The 18,136-nt window shown below is 45.6% G+C and overlaps 1 protein-coding gene across 4 annotated transcripts in view; it reads left to right on the plus strand.

The window, feature by feature from the left end:
- The window catches only part of tet3 (tet methylcytosine dioxygenase 3), a 43,248-nt gene that overhangs the window by 18,430 nt on the left and 6,682 nt on the right, over nucleotides 1-18,136 (plus strand). For 3 of the 4 annotated variants that reach the window (XM_031848925.1, XM_031848929.1, XM_031848926.1), the window contains 8 exons: nucleotides 6,127-9,049; nucleotides 11,848-11,938; nucleotides 14,539-14,632; nucleotides 15,489-15,697; nucleotides 16,447-16,597; nucleotides 16,744-16,833; nucleotides 17,271-17,408; nucleotides 17,607-17,961. In XM_031848925.1, coding sequence (XP_031704785.1) covers nucleotides 6,127-9,049; nucleotides 11,848-11,938; nucleotides 14,539-14,632; nucleotides 15,489-15,697; nucleotides 16,447-16,597; nucleotides 16,744-16,833; nucleotides 17,271-17,408; nucleotides 17,607-17,961 — 4,051 coding nt within the window. Of the gene's footprint in view, nucleotides 1-516; nucleotides 2,440-6,126; nucleotides 9,050-11,847; nucleotides 11,939-14,538; nucleotides 14,633-15,488; nucleotides 15,698-16,446; nucleotides 16,598-16,743; nucleotides 16,834-17,270; nucleotides 17,409-17,606; nucleotides 17,962-18,136 lie in introns of those variants that run through there. The other variant, XM_031848927.1, reaches the window with a different exon arrangement.

Raw genomic sequence — 18,136 nt, forward strand, 5'->3', positions numbered from 1 at the left:
TCATCGCTCTCCCTCTCGCTCATTGGCCCTCCTTGGTCATGTGACCTAATGCTCTACTTCTCCTCTCCTTCCCTTAGACAGCTTAGGCTGCGCTGGGTTTCTCTTTGGGATTGACGCTCATCTGTGTGTGTGTGTGTGTGTGTATAGCCGAATATGTGTGGTAACAGAGAGACAGACCGTGTACAATCTACAGGGCCAGAGAGCAGGGTGTGCGTCAGAAAGCGTTGGAACGGTAATGCACTGCTAAGCTATGCTAAGAGAAGAAAAAAAGGGCTCAGGAAACAAAACTGTGAGGCAAATTGAGAGAGGGAGGCAGAGGCACTTTGAGAAAACGGGAGAAAATGAGAGATCACAAGAAACAGGGGGAAGGCTACCGAAGTTGATCCGACCATAGCGCAGTGTAGCCGGCACATGCTCAGTAATATAAGGGAAAAACACCACGCAGGAGCTGACAACGATCTGCATGGGGAAGACGGCCATGTTTCTCCCCCCCCCCCCCCCCCCCCCCCCACAGCCCCCCACCCCCTCCTGCTCCTCCTGGGTAGATCTGCTCCAAAACTCCAGCAATGTTCGAGAGAAGAGAGGAGACGCCACAAGGCCGGTCAGCCAGCAAGTGGGCGAGAGGAAACATCCAGCGATCATGGCGACGTTGATGATGATAATGATGCCAAGGCGGAACAACGGTGAGGAGAGAATAACAAGAGGACGTTATCTGGCAGACAGGAGAGGACAGAAGTCCTCAGCGAACTGCTATGGGTTGATTACTCGGGTAGCTGTCTTCGTTTGGCAGCAACCTGCCGATCCTCTCGCTGTTTATGCCCTCTCCTTCTTCATCGTCATCTTCGCTCCCTTTACAGAATCCGTCACATAATAACTGAGCGACTCTGTTTTCTCCTCAGACGTCCTCCCCTTGTTGTCTCTCCTCGGTGTCTTCTTCCGTTCCCCTCTCCTCATTCTGCTACTCTTTCTTGCTGATGTTGAAGTATCATCCGCTGTTCCCCCCGCGTTTCCCAGCGTAGCCGCCTCGCTCTTCTACCTTTGTTCATATCGCCATCGTTCTTGCATTTATTTTCTTCCCATCGTGTAGGCAAGGGAGCGGACATTACAGAGCGTTGAGGAACGATTGTATATCAAGCGATCATCAGCTTCCTTCAGTCGAAAAAAACCTTCCACCTCTGTATCCTTTGGACCTTGGAGGGAAGGGCCAGCGAAACTGCCAGCAAGCCAGCTCCCTCTTAATCGACCAACCTTTTTCTCTTTCTTGTGTGCGTAGCCTTGCTAGAGAATCTATTATCAGCCACAGGTGTAAGATTGAAGCTTTTTGTTTCAAGCGAGGAACGGGCGACCGATGTGATTGTGGATGGGGAAGAAAAACGGAGATCGAAGAACCATTATCGGTGGCTTCTCCTTTGGCCCAGGGCTCAGTCGAATCTAGATGCTCAAACACGGAGGAAATCCCTGTAAGGAAAACCAGATACCGTTTGCAGAAGGCATAAACGAGCATAAACATAACGTTGCTTTTCTTCGCTCCTTTTCTTTTTCCTGTTGACGCCGTTGTAAGTTGAGATCGTGTATTCGCTCGGTAGCCGTTGATTCGCCTCTGCACTTGAAAGCAGAGAAGCTCTGTCATCGCCCGAAATTGCCAGCACTAGGCTTTTGTGGATAAACAGAAACACACAACATAGCCATATATATATATATATATCATCACCAAATGCAGTAGAGCAAGCAGTGCTGAAGGGCGTGGATAGAGACAGAGAGGTTTTCTCATTGGTGAGAGCTCTGCTGCACTGTGCTGTTTCCTAGGCTGCCGCTACCAGCGACTATCCCCCACAGCTCTCTCTGTTTCTGCTCACTGCACACTCCTCCATTCCATCGTACGTGCCCGCTGTGGCTCAGATAATGGCCTCTCGCTCTGCACACACTGAAGAGAGAGAGAGGAGAGGAGATGGAGGGAGAGGCTGCGCGAGAGGGAGGGAGGGAGGGGGAATGAAGGGAGGGAGAGAGCGAGAGAGAGGGGAAGGTGGGGGCTGCGAAGAGAAGCCGACTGCATGTGTAGCCGAGAGAAAGAAAGAGGATATTGAAAAAGGGAAGGGAGGAGCAGACGGAGATAATGAGAAAGGAAAAAGGAGAGAACAGAAAGCATCAGCCATAAGAAGAGGCGAGAGAGAAATGAGAACCGTGTGTGCCGTGCTGGGGGGAAGTGTGTTGTCTGTGTGTTGCTGGCTGTGTGTGCGTGTGTGAATGCATGCATGTGTATTTCGCCGCTCGCTCTGTCTGTGCGCCGCACAGACTGGAAGGAATAAAAAGGAATACAACCCAACAAGTCCGGATTGCTTTTGGGCTGCTGTGCCGGCAAGCAAGTCTCATGCTCCTCTCTGTCTCTTCTTCTGCTTTCTGCTCTCCGACCGGCAGCTCTGTCTGGACGTCTAAGACCACGTAAGTACATACATCGCTGGTCCTCAGGCTCACAGCCGGCTTCATATTGTCAGGGTTTCTGCTTCATGTTCCTGCTCGGCACGGCAGCAAAGGAAGGGGTGGGGGAAGAGGGAGGAGGAGGAGGAGGATGGGGGGGGGTGGTTGTGTATCTGGGATTTAGGTTCAGCTGTCTACTCACAAGCTGAACTTAACCCCCTCTCCACCACTAGTATCTATACAGGCTTTGTTTCCTCTCTTTAGTTTTTCCTTTTTTTGCAGTGTTTCGCAGAAATGTAAATGCTTATGTTGTTTAAAGGGCTCCTGGCCTCAACGGTCTGGTTTACCAGGTTCTGCAATACCTGATCTAGTTGGCCGTGTTAATGTTGTTGGATGCACTTTCTGGTGTGTGTCAAGCACGTATGAATATGTGTGTGAAATAGACCAACACGGTTAGAGGGTTAGGGTTAGGCTTTGTCTAGGCTTTGTCACAGTGTTAATATTTGTCAAAACACGTGGTCCGTACAGTCCGAGGCGCACACACACACACACAGGTGTAAAGGGCTGCAGGTGTGAGCGCAGCATTTCCATCCTGGACCGGCATGTAGACTCACAAAAAAAGTAAATCAAGGGTAACCAAAGCTCAGATCATGTGAGGTTATCTCTTATTTTTGGCGTTATTTGTTTTCTTCACCGGCAAAGTGGAAGGTTTGTTCTCAGTGTGCAGCTCGAGGTGCTTTAAACCCACGTGACTTGTGTCACTGAAAGTGTTCTGTATGTAACTGTGAGAAAAAGAGGAAAAGAGAGTGTCAGTGTGACTGCTGTACGTAATTGGGATGTTAGATTGTGCAGTGTTGCAGTCACTCTGTTTCAACACCCTGCAGGTCTCATAACCGCCGTGCATTACTAGCGTGCCCCCCCTTCCTCTTTCCCGTCTGATGCCACTGATAGTGCAGACGTGGGGCCTCTCACGTATTGCATGCCGGCTGTTCACTGCCACCCCCCAACCCCACACCATCTCTTACCAATACCACCGCCACCCCCAGGGACCTCCAACAGACACCCGACGCAGAAGGTAGATTCAAAAGACCCGAGCATACTGCCTGTCCAGTAATTAGTCATTTCAAAGGCTCATTTCAATAATATTCAAATGACGGGGAAGCTGGACGTCAGGCTCACTTCGACTGTCAAACACTGATAGATCTACAAACAGAAGCCCTGTTCTTTCTTTTTTAAAACGTCTGAATCAGGAAGTAGCTCACATCTATGTCGGGTGGTGAGACCTTTAGCTAGCCTGTGGTCAGTTTGTGTGCATGTGTAAGGAATTATTCATATCTCCAGCGCTCTGTCTTCGTCTCAGTTTTTGTTTTGTCTCCTGTGAGGGGAAAATGTCTCCTTGCGACTACAATTCTGATGCCTGTAAGTGTCCTTTACAGTTAAGGCTACTGTACAATTCAGGTGCATGTTTTGGGTAAGCTGTCTGTTCATAGTACACACACGGATTGAAGACTTTGACGCTAGAAAGGTTATTAATGCAGTGCGTTGCATTCTAGCTATGGGGCTAACCCCAAAAAAATGTATTTATACAGTGAGTCTGCTATTGTTTTCTTCTATTGGATATGTTGGAATGCACTCTTTAGTCACAACATGAACTCTGTCAATGATTTCTGATGCTGCCCTTGGATAATCTTTGTTTGCTGTTCCTCTCTGGACTCATTTGATTATAATCTATCTGGGCTGAATACTGTTAACAAGTAACATCTTGGGACTCAAGTGAATAAGACCACCATAGTTGGCTTCAACATGTCAAGACAATTGAGATTAGTAGACAAATGGAGCAATTGCTTCTTCATTGTCTACACCTTTTTTTACCTCATTGTGGTGAAACTCAACCCCCCAGTGCTTCAAGTTGACTAAAATAAACTGAATGCTTTGAAAATGTAATTTGACACAAGTCCAGGTGATGTGTTTGCAGTTTTCAGTGTAACTTGTGGTAACTGACCCAATTCTGACTCAAAGAAGAAGTGAGATATGTGGCTGCCTGTATCAGCTACTGATAAGTATTACCAACTGTCTGAGAAGGTCCTTAAATCTACCGAAATGACAAAAAGCATGACAGAAACATTCCCTCCCTTATTTGTGACTCTTAGCCAGCTTGTTTAGGAAATACTTTTCCCATTACGCTGTATGCTGGGATTCAATGACAGTAGTTAAGTTAGATCCAGCTATAGAGCAGGTGGTAATATCAGAAGGAGTCAGTTGTTGCTTATATTTGGCTGTATGATTGAGTCATAGGAAAGACAAAGATTCGTTTGCAAGCATCATTTGAAAAACAAAAGGGTTTTTCAGGCCAACAATTCTGTACAGTACAGTTCATGGGCCAAACTCCTCAAAAATAACTCCTATTTCACCATCAAAAACATATAAAAAACTAACGGGGCAAATCTGTCTGCATACACCAAGTCTTTCAGCAGTTTTACTCCCTTCACCGGTAGACTCCTTTATTAGCATTTAGTTGTAAGTCAAGTGTGAGGGTTTCTTTAAATACTTGCTCATGTTCGTCAAATGTTGTGAATCTCAAGGCAATGGTGGGGGTTTGCTGAGATTTGGTTTGACGGAGCCACTTGAGCAGAGCCACAAAACCACACTTCAATGCATACTGTTGCAGACATTCACAAACTGGTTCAGTACGGTATATGTTCCGTTTGCTTTGTGTCTTAGATGTTGTCTATTATGAATTATCTTAGCATGACACACAGGTCTTCAGATATCCAGGTCATTTAAGGTATTGTTTTGGTTGAAAATGTCTTGGGTTTGTGATAATCTCACCAGTGAATGAGAGTACTGCACGTTTTCAGCTGCAATCATTTTTCAGCACTTAATCAATATCTGGTTTTACCGATGAAAGATATTCACATTATATCAAAAGCATGTCGTAAACAGATTCAGTTTTTCTTTTCTAAAATATCTCCATTTGTTTCATTTATTAATTGCGTTTCTTGAAATAAAATATCAACTGAGTAAAATGTACAATTATTTTTTCTGTTGATTCTTCTTTCCTACTAAAGAAGTAGGTTTGTAGATTTTAGTAAATTATGAATATAAACACTTCTTGGAAGTGGACTTCCTTTGATCTCACGTACATTTTGTGTATTGTATTTCGTTTTCTTCACTCCTCAGTGTGTATTTATTAATGCCCCACCTCTGCCATACAAAAGGTTTCCCAACACCAAGGGAGACAAGTTTAACTCCAACTGCCTGCTTTGCATAGCCCAACTGATCTGGGGCACAATCTCCATTTATAAACAACAGTGAAACTATGTTGCATGACCTGTGACTTGCTTGACAAAACGCTTGCCTGTTATGAAAACAGTCTAGTGAAGCAACAGTTAATGCCGTTTTCCTGAGCCCTACTGGCCTGACCCTGCAGTAATGTATGTGTGAGGTAGGAGGGAAACCCTGGATAAGAGCTGGCAGAAGGGAATGGAGTCTGTTTTGATGATTGCTATTTATCATTCTGTCAAGTTATTCTTGGAATTCAGATTTTTAAAAAACAATTGACTTCATTTATTTGCGATTATTTAACACATATCTGGTGATTATTTTCAAAATCATGCCTATTGCACAGTGTATAATGTTGTTTTACATATTGGTGCAAGATTTATTAGATTCTCATAATCTAACTAACCTCGCTCCATGTTTGTCTTTCAGACTGTTTGCGAAGTCACTTCAGTAGATGGCCCCAGAAGTGGAGGCCAGATGGAAATTGGGTCACATGACCGCCTCCAGGAAGGAGCGCTGAGCCTGGAACTAGCCAATGGAGTGAATCGCTACCCTAATGATGATTCGACATCTAGTGAAACAGAGCAGCAGAGAGCAGGAAGCGTGCCTCCAAGGCAGACCTGGTTGTCAGTACACGGCAAGGTCAGTGACACCCAACAACAGCAACCATGTTGGAACAGCAGCAGCCGTACAACCCCTGGTGAACCTGTCCACCATGCAGACATGGAGGATGCCCACAATCTGGTGGCTTTTTCTGCTATTGCTGGCTCCTTGCCTCCTTCTTCCTCCTCTTCCTGCCTCATGCAGCCGAACACATCCCAGCTGTATGAGAAGTTCACCAAGGAGATGGGTGTTGAGGGGGCACAGGCCAAACTCTCTGCAGGAGCTCCTGAGGGAAGCTGCCAAACTCCAGAAGACTTGAACACTCTACAGTCAGCACTGAGCCAAGCTAAACATGGACACAAGCCACCCAACTGCAACTGCGATGGGCCCGACTGTCCAGACTACCTTGAGTGGCTGGAGAAGAAGATCAAGGTGGCAACCAATGAGGATCAAGGTGCTTGCAAGATGGCTGATACTCCTCCACACTTACAGCCTCACCTACAGCAAACCCATTTGCAGCATCCCCATCAGCCCTACACCCAGATGAATGGTGGCCACCGCCTGTCTGCTTCATACCCCCAGCAGCAACAGGGAAGTCAAGGCCCTAATCTAGCCCATGGGCCCTGCTCAAAACCCCCAATTCCCTGCTCTCCCCAGGTGCTCTTCATAGCCAAGGAAAAGAACATCAGTCTTAAGGCAGCCATTGCCATAGAAGCCCTGACCCAGTTATCTGGTACTGGTCCGCAATCTGCCGGCTTTCCAGGTCAACTTTCCTACAACAGTAACCTCCATCACCACCAACATACCCAGAACCTCCCATCTCAACCCCCCAACGGCACTAGCTTGATCCATTCCTCTCCCGGCACCCACTCATCTTCCTCACGCTCTCAATCCGTCCCTCCAGGACTAAACACCATTCAGCAGGCCTCAGTTTCCTGTGAGCACCACAGGCCCCAATCCCAGGGCCAGCCGCCCCATGCTACCCCTCTCCCACCCACTACCTCTCCCTTCCCAGGTCAGGGAAAACATCCAGGCTTCAGCCCTAATCTCCAGCAGTGGCAGCAGGGCTCGGACAGAGGCTCTGAACAGAGGAACCCATGGATGTGTGTAAAGTCTGAGCCCCAGTCTCACTACGCTGCTGCACCTCACAGCAGCTCAGACCCCATGTCAGAGCTCAAACAGCTGCTTGGTGACACCAGTGGAAAGTTCAGCAATGCTCATTTCAAGCTTCCAGTCACACAGCAGATTGTTTTGAACCAGAATGGAGGTATCCAGGCCCAGGACAACCCAGCATTGGCCAGGATAAAGCTAGAACCAGACTCTGGAGAGCACTACCATCACACTGCCTCCATGGGACCTTACGGCATGGCTAATGGTCAGCAGCAGGGTCATCACTACCCTGGCAACCCCCTGTCTCCTGGCCAAGCAGCTATCAGCCACTCCACTCAGGCAGCACTGCAACAGCACCTTCACTACAAGAGGAACCTCTTCTCTAACCACTCCCCTGGCTTTGGAGCACCAGGCCCCCGGGCACCTCTGGCTTGTCAAAACTTGAAAAAATGGTGGCCACAGATGAACGCAGAAGGTTTGCCACATCCGGCCATCAAACAGGAACCCAAGAAGAGGAAAAGCAGTCAAGGATCTCCTGTCATAAAAGCTATGAGTGGGATGCTTGCAGTCTCTCCCCTTCCCAAACCTAAACAGATAATCATCAAGAAGACCAAGCAGAAAGCCTCCATCCCAACCTTCCTGCCTCAGACTCAGATATCCGTACAAAAACCATCAGTCCTCATGGTGGACAGAGCCCCGACCCTGACCAGCCTGCAACCAGGTTTTCTCCCCTCTCTGCCCCTCCACAGTAATTCCACTCAGGCTGCTGCTGCAGGCCTCCCTGCCCCAGCCCAATCTCAGGTATACATTTCCAACTCCTCAATGACCCCATCTTCCACTGTTTCTGCTTTGTCAGAAAACACTCCAGCCCTCATGGGCCCTCTGCTCCCACCTGTGGCCCCTGTAGCCCATGCTAAATCAGAGGGAGTGGGCAGCCTGGCCTCCAGAAACACCAGCACCACCACACCTGTGACCTCCACATTTCCATCCAGCACCTCACAATTACAGAGCGTCATCAACATAGACCCGAAGTACGAAGAACTGATCCGCCAGTTTGAGGCTGAATTTGGGGACTCAGCTCCAGATGCATCTGACAGTCAGCCCAAGGAGGAGACTGCTACAGCCCCTCAACCGAGGAATCAGTCCCAGACCAGTCCTCAGGACCTCAGTCCCACATCATCTTCCACCTCCCGGTCGACTCCCATAATTCTCTCCACTCAAGCCAGTTCCACACCTCATCCAGATGATCAGGAGATGAAAGTCAGCAAAGATGAATCAGGGCCCCAAAGTGAAGCAACCTTGAACCAGGCATCCACAGAAAGCTCTATGAGGGATGTCTCTCTACATTATCAGGCCATTCTGCACAAGCAGCAGCAGCCCAGTGTGATAGAGGATACTTTCAACATGCCGTGTTCTTCGCTACCCAAACGCATGAAGATTGAAGCCTCGGGTGATATAACAGTACTTTCCACCACATGCTATTCTGAGGACACACCCACTAAGGACAGCCTGCCTGCTTCTCCATCTCTCAGAGGCTTCCTAGAGTCTCCTCTGCGCTACCTGGACACCCCCACCAAGACCTTGCTGAGTACTCCTTCCAAGGATCTGCAGGCAGAGTTCCCCACCTGCACCTGTGTGGGTAAGTCAGTGTGTTGGTGTCTGTCTTTGGTTGTCTATATCTAAGGGGATGAGGTTGCTGTCCGTCAACATACTGTGCTGGCACATTTCATCAACCATAAATAATAGTATCATTAATCTTACAAAAATCATACCACTCCAGACAGTACCCATGCATTTTTGAGTGCAGATGAATCGGAAGTAATTCTGTAAGTACTGTAGAGGCTTTATAGCAGCAGCTGAGCATGCATATTCTGCAAGGAGGGCTTTTTTTGGAAAACATTTTCTAAATCTAGAAATGTTCACGTTTTGCTCTACTGATTTGGCTCGAAACATGTCCACCATTAGGTTTTTCAGTCCCCCCTCTTCTGTAGCTTCTCTGTCTGGACGCTTGTTGGATTCTTGTGTATCCAAGAATGTTTGTGTTGCCACGGTGTGTGGCTGCGACCATCCAGACTGCAACAGTGTGAGGCACTAAAGGCAGCAGGCAGGAACAATAGTACTGGTGGCAGAAGGAGCCTTTTGTGTGAGTTTGGGTCTGGCAGGCAAGCAGAACAGAGCCTTCATTAGATGGAAAGGGGTTTAGTCCCACAGTTTAAGTAGTTCCCTGCTCAGGTTAACAGAGTAGGTGGTCCTACAGTATGAATCTATGAAGAATTTATAGATCGTTTTTTTCCTATTTTAAGAAAATAACAGGTAGATAAAGTTATGTTAATGACTAAGTAGATCAGAATACTACTGCTGTAGCTACTGTGGGTGTCCATTCATTCATTAACTTTGTGCAATAATTATAGAGTTTGTTCTCAGAGAAGCTACTGTGTTAAAAAATGACCACCATGTTCTTACAGTTACTGAGTTTTAACTGTAGTGCTATGAAGGGTTTAGAGCTGGTAAGTAGACCACTGCTGTCATTGAAGGGGTTCACAGCAGGCGGAGAGCAGCTGCAGTGAAACACTTGCTAGCTGTGTGTTGTTACTCAGAGTAGAGACCAGCAGACAATAAGTCTCCATAGTACAGCCTGGTTACACACTGCCCTGTCAACTCCCTGTAGCATAACACTGCGCTGGAATGAGACTGCCTCCTACACAAACAGATACAGTATGCAGCCACGGTCTGCACAGTACACACACACAACCAATTTCCATGCAAGAATTTATTGTGACTCCTCCACTTCCTGCCCTGAGCCACGCCCTGGTGCCTCCCTCCACCGACAGGGGAATGTGACCTCATATTGCCTCTGAACCAGAGACACACACAACCCTGACTGTACTGTATGTCCACGCTTAAGATAATCAGCTGAGAGTGTAAAGCATTTACATTTAGAGCCTTTAGCTAATGTTGTTATCCAGAGTGTGTGCAACACCGTGCTAAAGAAGTGTTGTGTACAGAAGGCACAGTATCACCACACAAAGATTAGTACTGAAGTCATAGGACATGGTTTATAACCAAAGATGTGTGTAGGACAATGGTCAAATACACATTCACACGCTCATACACAACATAAACAAAGATGCTCACACAGCGCTCACACAGACACACCCTACTCCCTCATAACACTCACACAAACAGAGTCATTCATCACTACCTCAAAGAGCTTCTGCTTTACAGTGTCTCCACACAGGCACCACACCCTGCAGTCACAGTCCTCTGTCTGTGTGTTCATGTGTGTTTGTGGGAACTGGCTGTTGCGATCAGTTGTACAATCTCACACTCATAGATGATTTAGCTTCAACCACAAAGAGGATGCCTTTGAGTTTGTCCAAAAATACTTCCGAACACACACACGCCTTTGATTTATTTTACAAAACTCTACAACAACTGAGATGTGATTTCTAGCAAAGACACTTCATTCTTTACTGAAGTCACGGGGCTTTTACTGTTAATATATTTACTTCAAGCAGGACTCTATCCAGGCACTAGTACTTTGGGATTTGAGGCAGAGAAATTATTTATTTGATCAAAGTGATGTGCAAGAACATTTATAAAGCCTAAGTTATATGACTGCAGAAGATTTTGGTGACATTGCTGATAATATTGACGCAAATATGACATACATGTATAGTAGAATAATATATTTAATGCAGAATCATAGGTTTAAAAAACCTCTTTGGTGTTGATGCTCCGCAAATTGAGAAGAGATTTTAGGAGAAATATCCACCAAAACAGTACATGATCATAGCTCCTGCAAATATAATGCTGGTAAAGTGAGTCAAACTTTGCTTCACTTCCTCTCTGTAAGATAAGGAAGTTAAAAATGAAACCTAAATGTAGTATTACTTCTTTTACAATCTCATAATTAGAGCAGGCTAAATAATAGCTGTAGGGAGGGAGGAGAGAGGAGGTGGAGGAGGGAGCGACAGGGAAAGCAAGAGCATGTAGGAGGAAGAGAAAAAGAGAACACACCTCGTCTCCATCAGGTCTCGTATGGAGGCGACAGTAGGTCCAGATCCCAGGTGATTGTAGTAGGGTCTTTCATCTTTCTCCAGGATTTGTTCGAGCAAGTGTTCATCACAGAGTGGTATTAATATTACATTACAGTCATTTAGCAGATGCTTTTATCCAAAGCGACTTACAATTCAGATTCTATCACATTTCTACACCGTGGGCAAGCAATTTTGGGGTTAAGTGTCTTGCTCAAGGACACATCGACGTGTGACTAGCGGAGCCGGGGATCGAACCGCAGATCCTCTGATTGAAGGACGGCCCTGCTATCCACTTAGCCACAGTTGCCCACAGATGTAATACACATTATTTGACATAGTGCTTTTTCAGGTTCCAGCTATGTGCTCTTTCCTCACCCTCTACTGTCTCTTTTGCTAGAACAAATCCTGGAGAAAGATGAAGGACCCTACTACAATCACCTGGGATCTGGACCTACTGTCGCCTCCATACGAGACCTGATGGAGACGAGGTGAGTCTTTTCCTCTTCTCTTCTCTTTTTCTCTTCCTCCTACATGCTCTTGCTTTCCCTGTCGCTCCCTCCTCCTCCTCCTCCTCTCTCCTCCCTCCCTCCTCCTCTCATTTTGTCCTGAGGGAATCTGTGACCCAGAATCCAGTTGGAGAAACAGGAAATATCAGCATCATCAGCATAACAGAGGCAGAAGCACAAGGGTAGCAGCAGATGATAGCTGGGAATGGGATGAATGAGGGGGAGAGACAGAGAAAGATGAAGACAGGCGGAAGGGAGGAAAGATGCTGCATTTTTTGTGCACTAATATCAAGTGTAGTTTTTTTTATATTATGTAACAGTCTTCAGGGCTGACATTTGGTGTTTATAGATGCAAATGTAGATACATACAAAGCTGAAATTGCTCTGTTTAAAACATTAAACCAAACAAATAATCTCACAATAAGAGTTGAAGGTAAAAATAAATGTGCAGCCTCACCAAACCAATCCCAAAGGCTGTTGTTACCTTGTCTGCTATGCATCAGCAGACTTGGTGTTAAAAAGACAGACTGAGTTTATAGGATTAGTATTTATTCAAGGAACACCAAAAAGCTCCCAAGCCGGTCATTTTAATAACCAAATCGCAGCAACAATCTTTAAATCATCATCAATGGTCTATCTTACTAAAACATAGCTCTGATTAAAGGCGGTGATCAACTGTTTTTAAGGATGAATAAAGAGTTGTTATATTTTTCATAGCCTGATTAACACATTCTGACAATATCTTGTTATGTTATTTGTAACCCAAGAGTGCAAAAACACCTTGTACTTGGTGCAACCTCTTGTTATAACCGGATGCCTCATTGTGTTGTGCTTCATGTTAACAGTTCTGAATATTGTAGTCAGGCACACATTTTGCACTGAAAGGCTGGATTTCAATAAGAGCAATGAGTCATTAGTCCCAGAAGAGCACAGGATGACTGTGTGTGGGGGGGGATGCCACTTTTTTTGTTTGAGAGATGACATAAGAAGTTAAGGCCCCAATGTCCCTAAATGACCTTTGTCTCACCCCTGACCCCAGCGGGCCACCCCCGTGGTGACAGAGCCTATTCCCCTCCCACTCTCTGAGCCACCGTCGGGGGATTCCTATTCAGTCAGAGCCCCTTGTGTTCACTGTCACACCAAATCTACTCAGAGCTGAAGTTTGCACAATGGCAGATATCGAGCAAGCAGCAGATCTGATTTAAGCCATGAGCAAATCTCTGACAAGTTCTGATGACCTATCCCCATCCCAACGTAACCTCTGACATCTCTTCCTCCTCCACACCCCCTCACTCTACCAACAGACACGAAAACACCCACACGCAGCATTCGGACTGCTGTTAAGTAATCTCATAACACTCCATTATTTGCTCAAGCAAGGGTTCACAGACACATACACACAAGTAGATTTCTTTGTATACACAAAATAAGCTCATGCACGCACATGTGGACACAAACACACAGTGTTGGGCAAGATACTTGAAAAGTGTAGTGAGCTGAGCTACCAGTTACTCTACACTAAATGAAGCTCCACTACACTGAAGCTACTCCCCAGAAAAAGCAATATAAGCTACAGCAGCATTGATAAAGTAGTTTAACAACATCAAAGCAATCTTTTTTTAATTGAACCTACTTCATTCCAAGTCAATGGTATTAATGTAATATATAAGTAATATAAATATATATGCCTAATACAAAGTATATAATATGTTAATAATGTAATTAATAATGTAATATAAATGATTATTTATATTGTATATTTGACTATCAATGCACACTTCGAACATCCATGGGCGCTCGAGCTTCAGAAATACTTGTGTGGAAGCTGCTGTACTACTTAGTCAATAAAAGCTAAGCTACTGAGAAGCTATCTTATTCAGAAAACAGCAACCACCACGCTACTGAGAAATCTAATTGAACCAGTTACGCCGTTACTTGTAGCACCGCTATTGCCCAACACAGCAAACACAGGCACAGAAATATCTCCGAGAGAAGGCCCTCTGGCTGGCGTTGTGCCGAGGCTAGTGGGTTCTGGTTTACTCTGCCGCTCATGTGAGAATCTAAGCAGAGCCTTGTGAACACTCCTCACCAGCCAGTGCTGCCGAGGCTGGCCCGTCTTTGTCAGAATTGACATCCACTACTTCTCCCACAGACTTCCAAATATCACACACTCAGTGAAAACACAGGCAAAAATAACAGGTGGCAAGACAACAATAATTCCAAACTTTTAATGTTTTTAAAGTTGAGCAGACTGTTTAAACAGATTCACAGCATGACATTGTAGGCTAATTTAGCATGTGTTTTAAAGAGCACACATCCATACTGCTGGCCAACTGGCTGTCAGGTGAATGGTTTGTTGTGTGCTTGACTGCAACTTTTATGAGACCACTAGAAGTGATGCAAAGCGTCTGATCAGTCAGTTTGCAAATTCTTTGAGGTCGGCTTGGTGGCCCCTTAGGGCCCCGACACACAGGAAAGACAACACCGTGTGTTCAGATTTAGGCCACCTGACACCTTGGCATGTCAGAGCCTTAAAGTCAAGCATCAGGGCTGAGAACTAAAGTGTTTCTCCTCCTGTGCAGGTATGGAGAGAAGGGGGAGGCCATCCGGATTGAGAAGGTGGTGTACACAGGGAGAGAGGGAAAGAGCTCACGAGGATGTCCTATTGCTAAGTGGGTAAGTAGCATCACGTCACATTACATCTGCCATCGGTTTGAAGTTCTGAAAGAGCCTTTTAATAACGTAGGTGAGACTTGGTACTGTCAAGGTCTCCTCTTTTTTCTTTTATTGAGTTTACGTAGTAGAATAACGACCCACGACTCTCAAAAATAACATTTGTGACAGTATGTTAACAACTCAGTCAAAGCCTGATTGTTTTTAAGTGAGAGGGAGGAAAAGTATTATTTTGTACTGTTGTCCCACCTGACAATCAACAACAGATGTATGCAGTATGTGTGTGTGTGTGTGTGTATAATGAGAGGTCCTGGGGAGACATCCAGCCAAGTTTGTCACCTAATGTGAGTAAACAAGTAGGAGGTCTCACTCTCTGTAACAACTGTCTATAGCCTCCCCTCCTGTGTCACCCCTGACACATCCTGCTGATGACTTTGGATTCAAAACAGCTATCCTACTGAGGGAGGGGGAGTGTGGGTGTGTGTTGGAGACAGACGGAGAGTGTGGAGTTTCTGGAAGAAAGTAACTGTTGTGGGAATCAGATATTAAGGTTATGAGAAGCAAAATGTTGGATATTTATATTCTTGGTCCACTAGTATATCTTTATGGTATGATTCTCTCTGGCTAAATGTATTAAACATAAAGCATCATCAGCAGATTTAGGATTGGTATCCAGTCACCACAGGTCAGATTTCAGTACAGGTATAAAAAATCAAGGTACAGTACAGATTAAAATGAGGGAGTAGTACTTAGTGAGCATAAATTAAGATGCTGCTGATTAAGAGCCAGGGTGTCCACCTAGCTGAACTCCCCTGGATAAAGAAAAACCCAAATAATGATGAGCTCTGTTTCCTGTCAGGTGATCCGTCGTGGCAGCGAGACAGAGAAGCTGCTGTGTCTGGTGCGTCCGCGTGCAGGCCACCACTGTGACAACGCTGTCCTCATCATCCTCATTATGGCCTGGGAAGGTGTCCCGAGGGCCCTGGCTGACAAGCTGTACCACGAGCTCAGTGGCACCCTCACCAAACATGGCAACGCCACCAGCCGACGCTGTGGCCTCAATGATGAGTGAGTAGCTGATGGGAACTCTTTCACACTGGTTTTCTTACATACAAGTTGGTGAATGTGCATAGATGCAGGTCATGAGTATTTCATCATTATATTGCACCCTCACTGCAACTTCTTTTTGAAGCACACCTTGAGCTATTTGATCTCAAGTTATCTTTATCAGAGCTTTCAGGAAAACCTATGACACCAAGGAAAGTATGCTAAAAATGTTGGTGGTTTCATGGACAAAACCTTATCATGTGGGGGTCCAAATGTGGCCATATGGACATCTGTGACATGGAAAAGTACTCTAGAGGCATAAAGCTAAATTTAAGCCAAATAATGCACATATGCACAAAAACAAACGTTGCTGTGTACACGTTGTCTATGTCATACATCCGACTCCCAAACAATGGATAGTGATCTTGCACATCCAATACCTTTAAAGAAAGGTGCTCATATGTCTCAGAATGAGCCATGAATGTAGTTGACACACCCTTGTTTACACTAGTTATATACTATAAACTATTTAAGCCTATTAAGGGCACATGAGGAGGGCACATTTTCTCTCTGTGCTACATATACATCAGACCATGTTAATGCTCCAAACGAAATACTGCACAAATTCCCTCATAGACATTTCTCTCTGCCACATTGTTGTATCTCACTCAGCCCAGTAGAAATATAGTGTACTCATGATGTAAAGCATGCTCGGGTCACACATCATTTATACCTGAAGCTGAGAACATGCTCACTGTCTCCCCCTGCAGTCGTACCTGTGCGTGTCAAGGCAAGGACAGTGAGTCTTGCGGTGCTTCCTTCTCCTTTGGCTGCTCCTGGAGTATGTACTTTAATGGCTGTAAGTACGCCCGAAGCAAAATACCACGCAAGTTCAGGCTACAAGGAGATCACCCTGAAGAGGTACTCATCACATCAAAGCCACTTGTTGTATGCATTGTACAGGAATACATCAACGATAATCATTTTTAATAATCTTGCTCTTCCATTTTATGGCTCTTTGGCTCTGTGTTTTGTTTTGACCTAAGATCTATGTTTGTGCTCGTCAGGAGGACAAACTCAGGGATAACCTCCAACATCTGGCAACTGAGTTGGCTCCTTTGTACAAGCAGCTGGCGCCACAGGCCTACAGTAACCAGGTTTGTTGCAAAGGAAAATACTAGAAGTGTAACGGCACACAAAAGTCATGATTTTTCACAACTTTGGTTCCAGATTATTTGCAACAATCTACATACCACGTGTTCTGCGTGAGGCTGTGTGCACCAGACCGTGGCCCCCTATACCGTGACTGTTCGGTGCAAACGCACAAACTGTTACGGCCCTAGCAAATACCCATCACAGTCAACCTCATGCCGCCACCAACTACACTCGACGTCTTCGTCAAACACAATGACTACTATACACGAGACCATGAAGACTTTCACATAATAACACTTCCCGCTTCTATGCGCAAAGACTGAGAAACAGAAAATAATCTACTGACTAAACTCTGACTAAGTTGTTTTGACAATATGGAAAATCATACCTGTCAAGTGAAATGTAAGGATATTAAAGTGATTTCTTTCCTCTTCCTCAGTGCCAGTTAGAGTCGAAAGCTCCAGACTGCAGGCTGGGCTTGAAGGAAGGCCGGCCGTTCTCTGGAGTCACTGCTTGCATGGACTTCTGTGCCCACGCTCACAAGGACCAGCACAACCTCTACAATGGTTGCACAGTGGTAAGATCCCTCACCATATTCTTATATGTGTGTGCATTGTGGCGTATTTGGAGTGAATAAAGGATATATTGTTCTTTTATGTGAATAAATTAAATATACAATGTTGATGTTTTGCAGCTTGGAACAGTTTACATTTCATCTTGCTCTCCTTCTCTCTCTCTCTCTCTCTCTCTCTCTCTCTCTCTCTCTCTCTGTTAGGTATGTACTTTGACTAAGGAGAACAACCGTAATATGAAGGAGATTCCAGAGGATGAGCAGCTCCATGTGTTGCCTCTTTATAGGATCTCCCCGACCGATGAGTTTGGCAGTGAGGAGGCCCAGCGTCTCAAGATGCAGACAAAAGCCATCCATGTGCTTCAGGCTTTTCGCCGCGAGGTACGCAAGTTGCCCGAACCTGCCAAGTCCTGCCGTCAGCGCAGACTGGAGGCCAAGAAGGCCAACTCGGAGAAGAAGAAAAATAAACTCATGCAGCAGGCAGGAGAGACACCAGAGAAAACAGTGGTCAAGGCTGAGGTCTGCATCACAGGTTCCCCTCAACCCCAAGGCAATAAAGGTTAGCTGTTTGTTTTTTGTATCACCCATAATGTACTTTGAATATGTTCCACAGATGTCCTGACTGTAAGGCAAATTATTTTAAATTGCTTCACTTGGAGGTCTTGTCCGATAGCCGAAAAGGCATGTACCATAACCCTAACCTGCAATCAATGTGCAACAGAACTCCAACAGAA

This window comes from Anarrhichthys ocellatus, unplaced genomic scaffold (assembly GCF_004355925.1).
Source record: "Anarrhichthys ocellatus isolate YVR2014 unplaced genomic scaffold, GSC_Weel_1.0 scaffold9, whole genome shotgun sequence".
Taxonomy (NCBI): Eukaryota; Metazoa; Chordata; class Actinopteri; order Perciformes; family Anarhichadidae; genus Anarrhichthys; species Anarrhichthys ocellatus.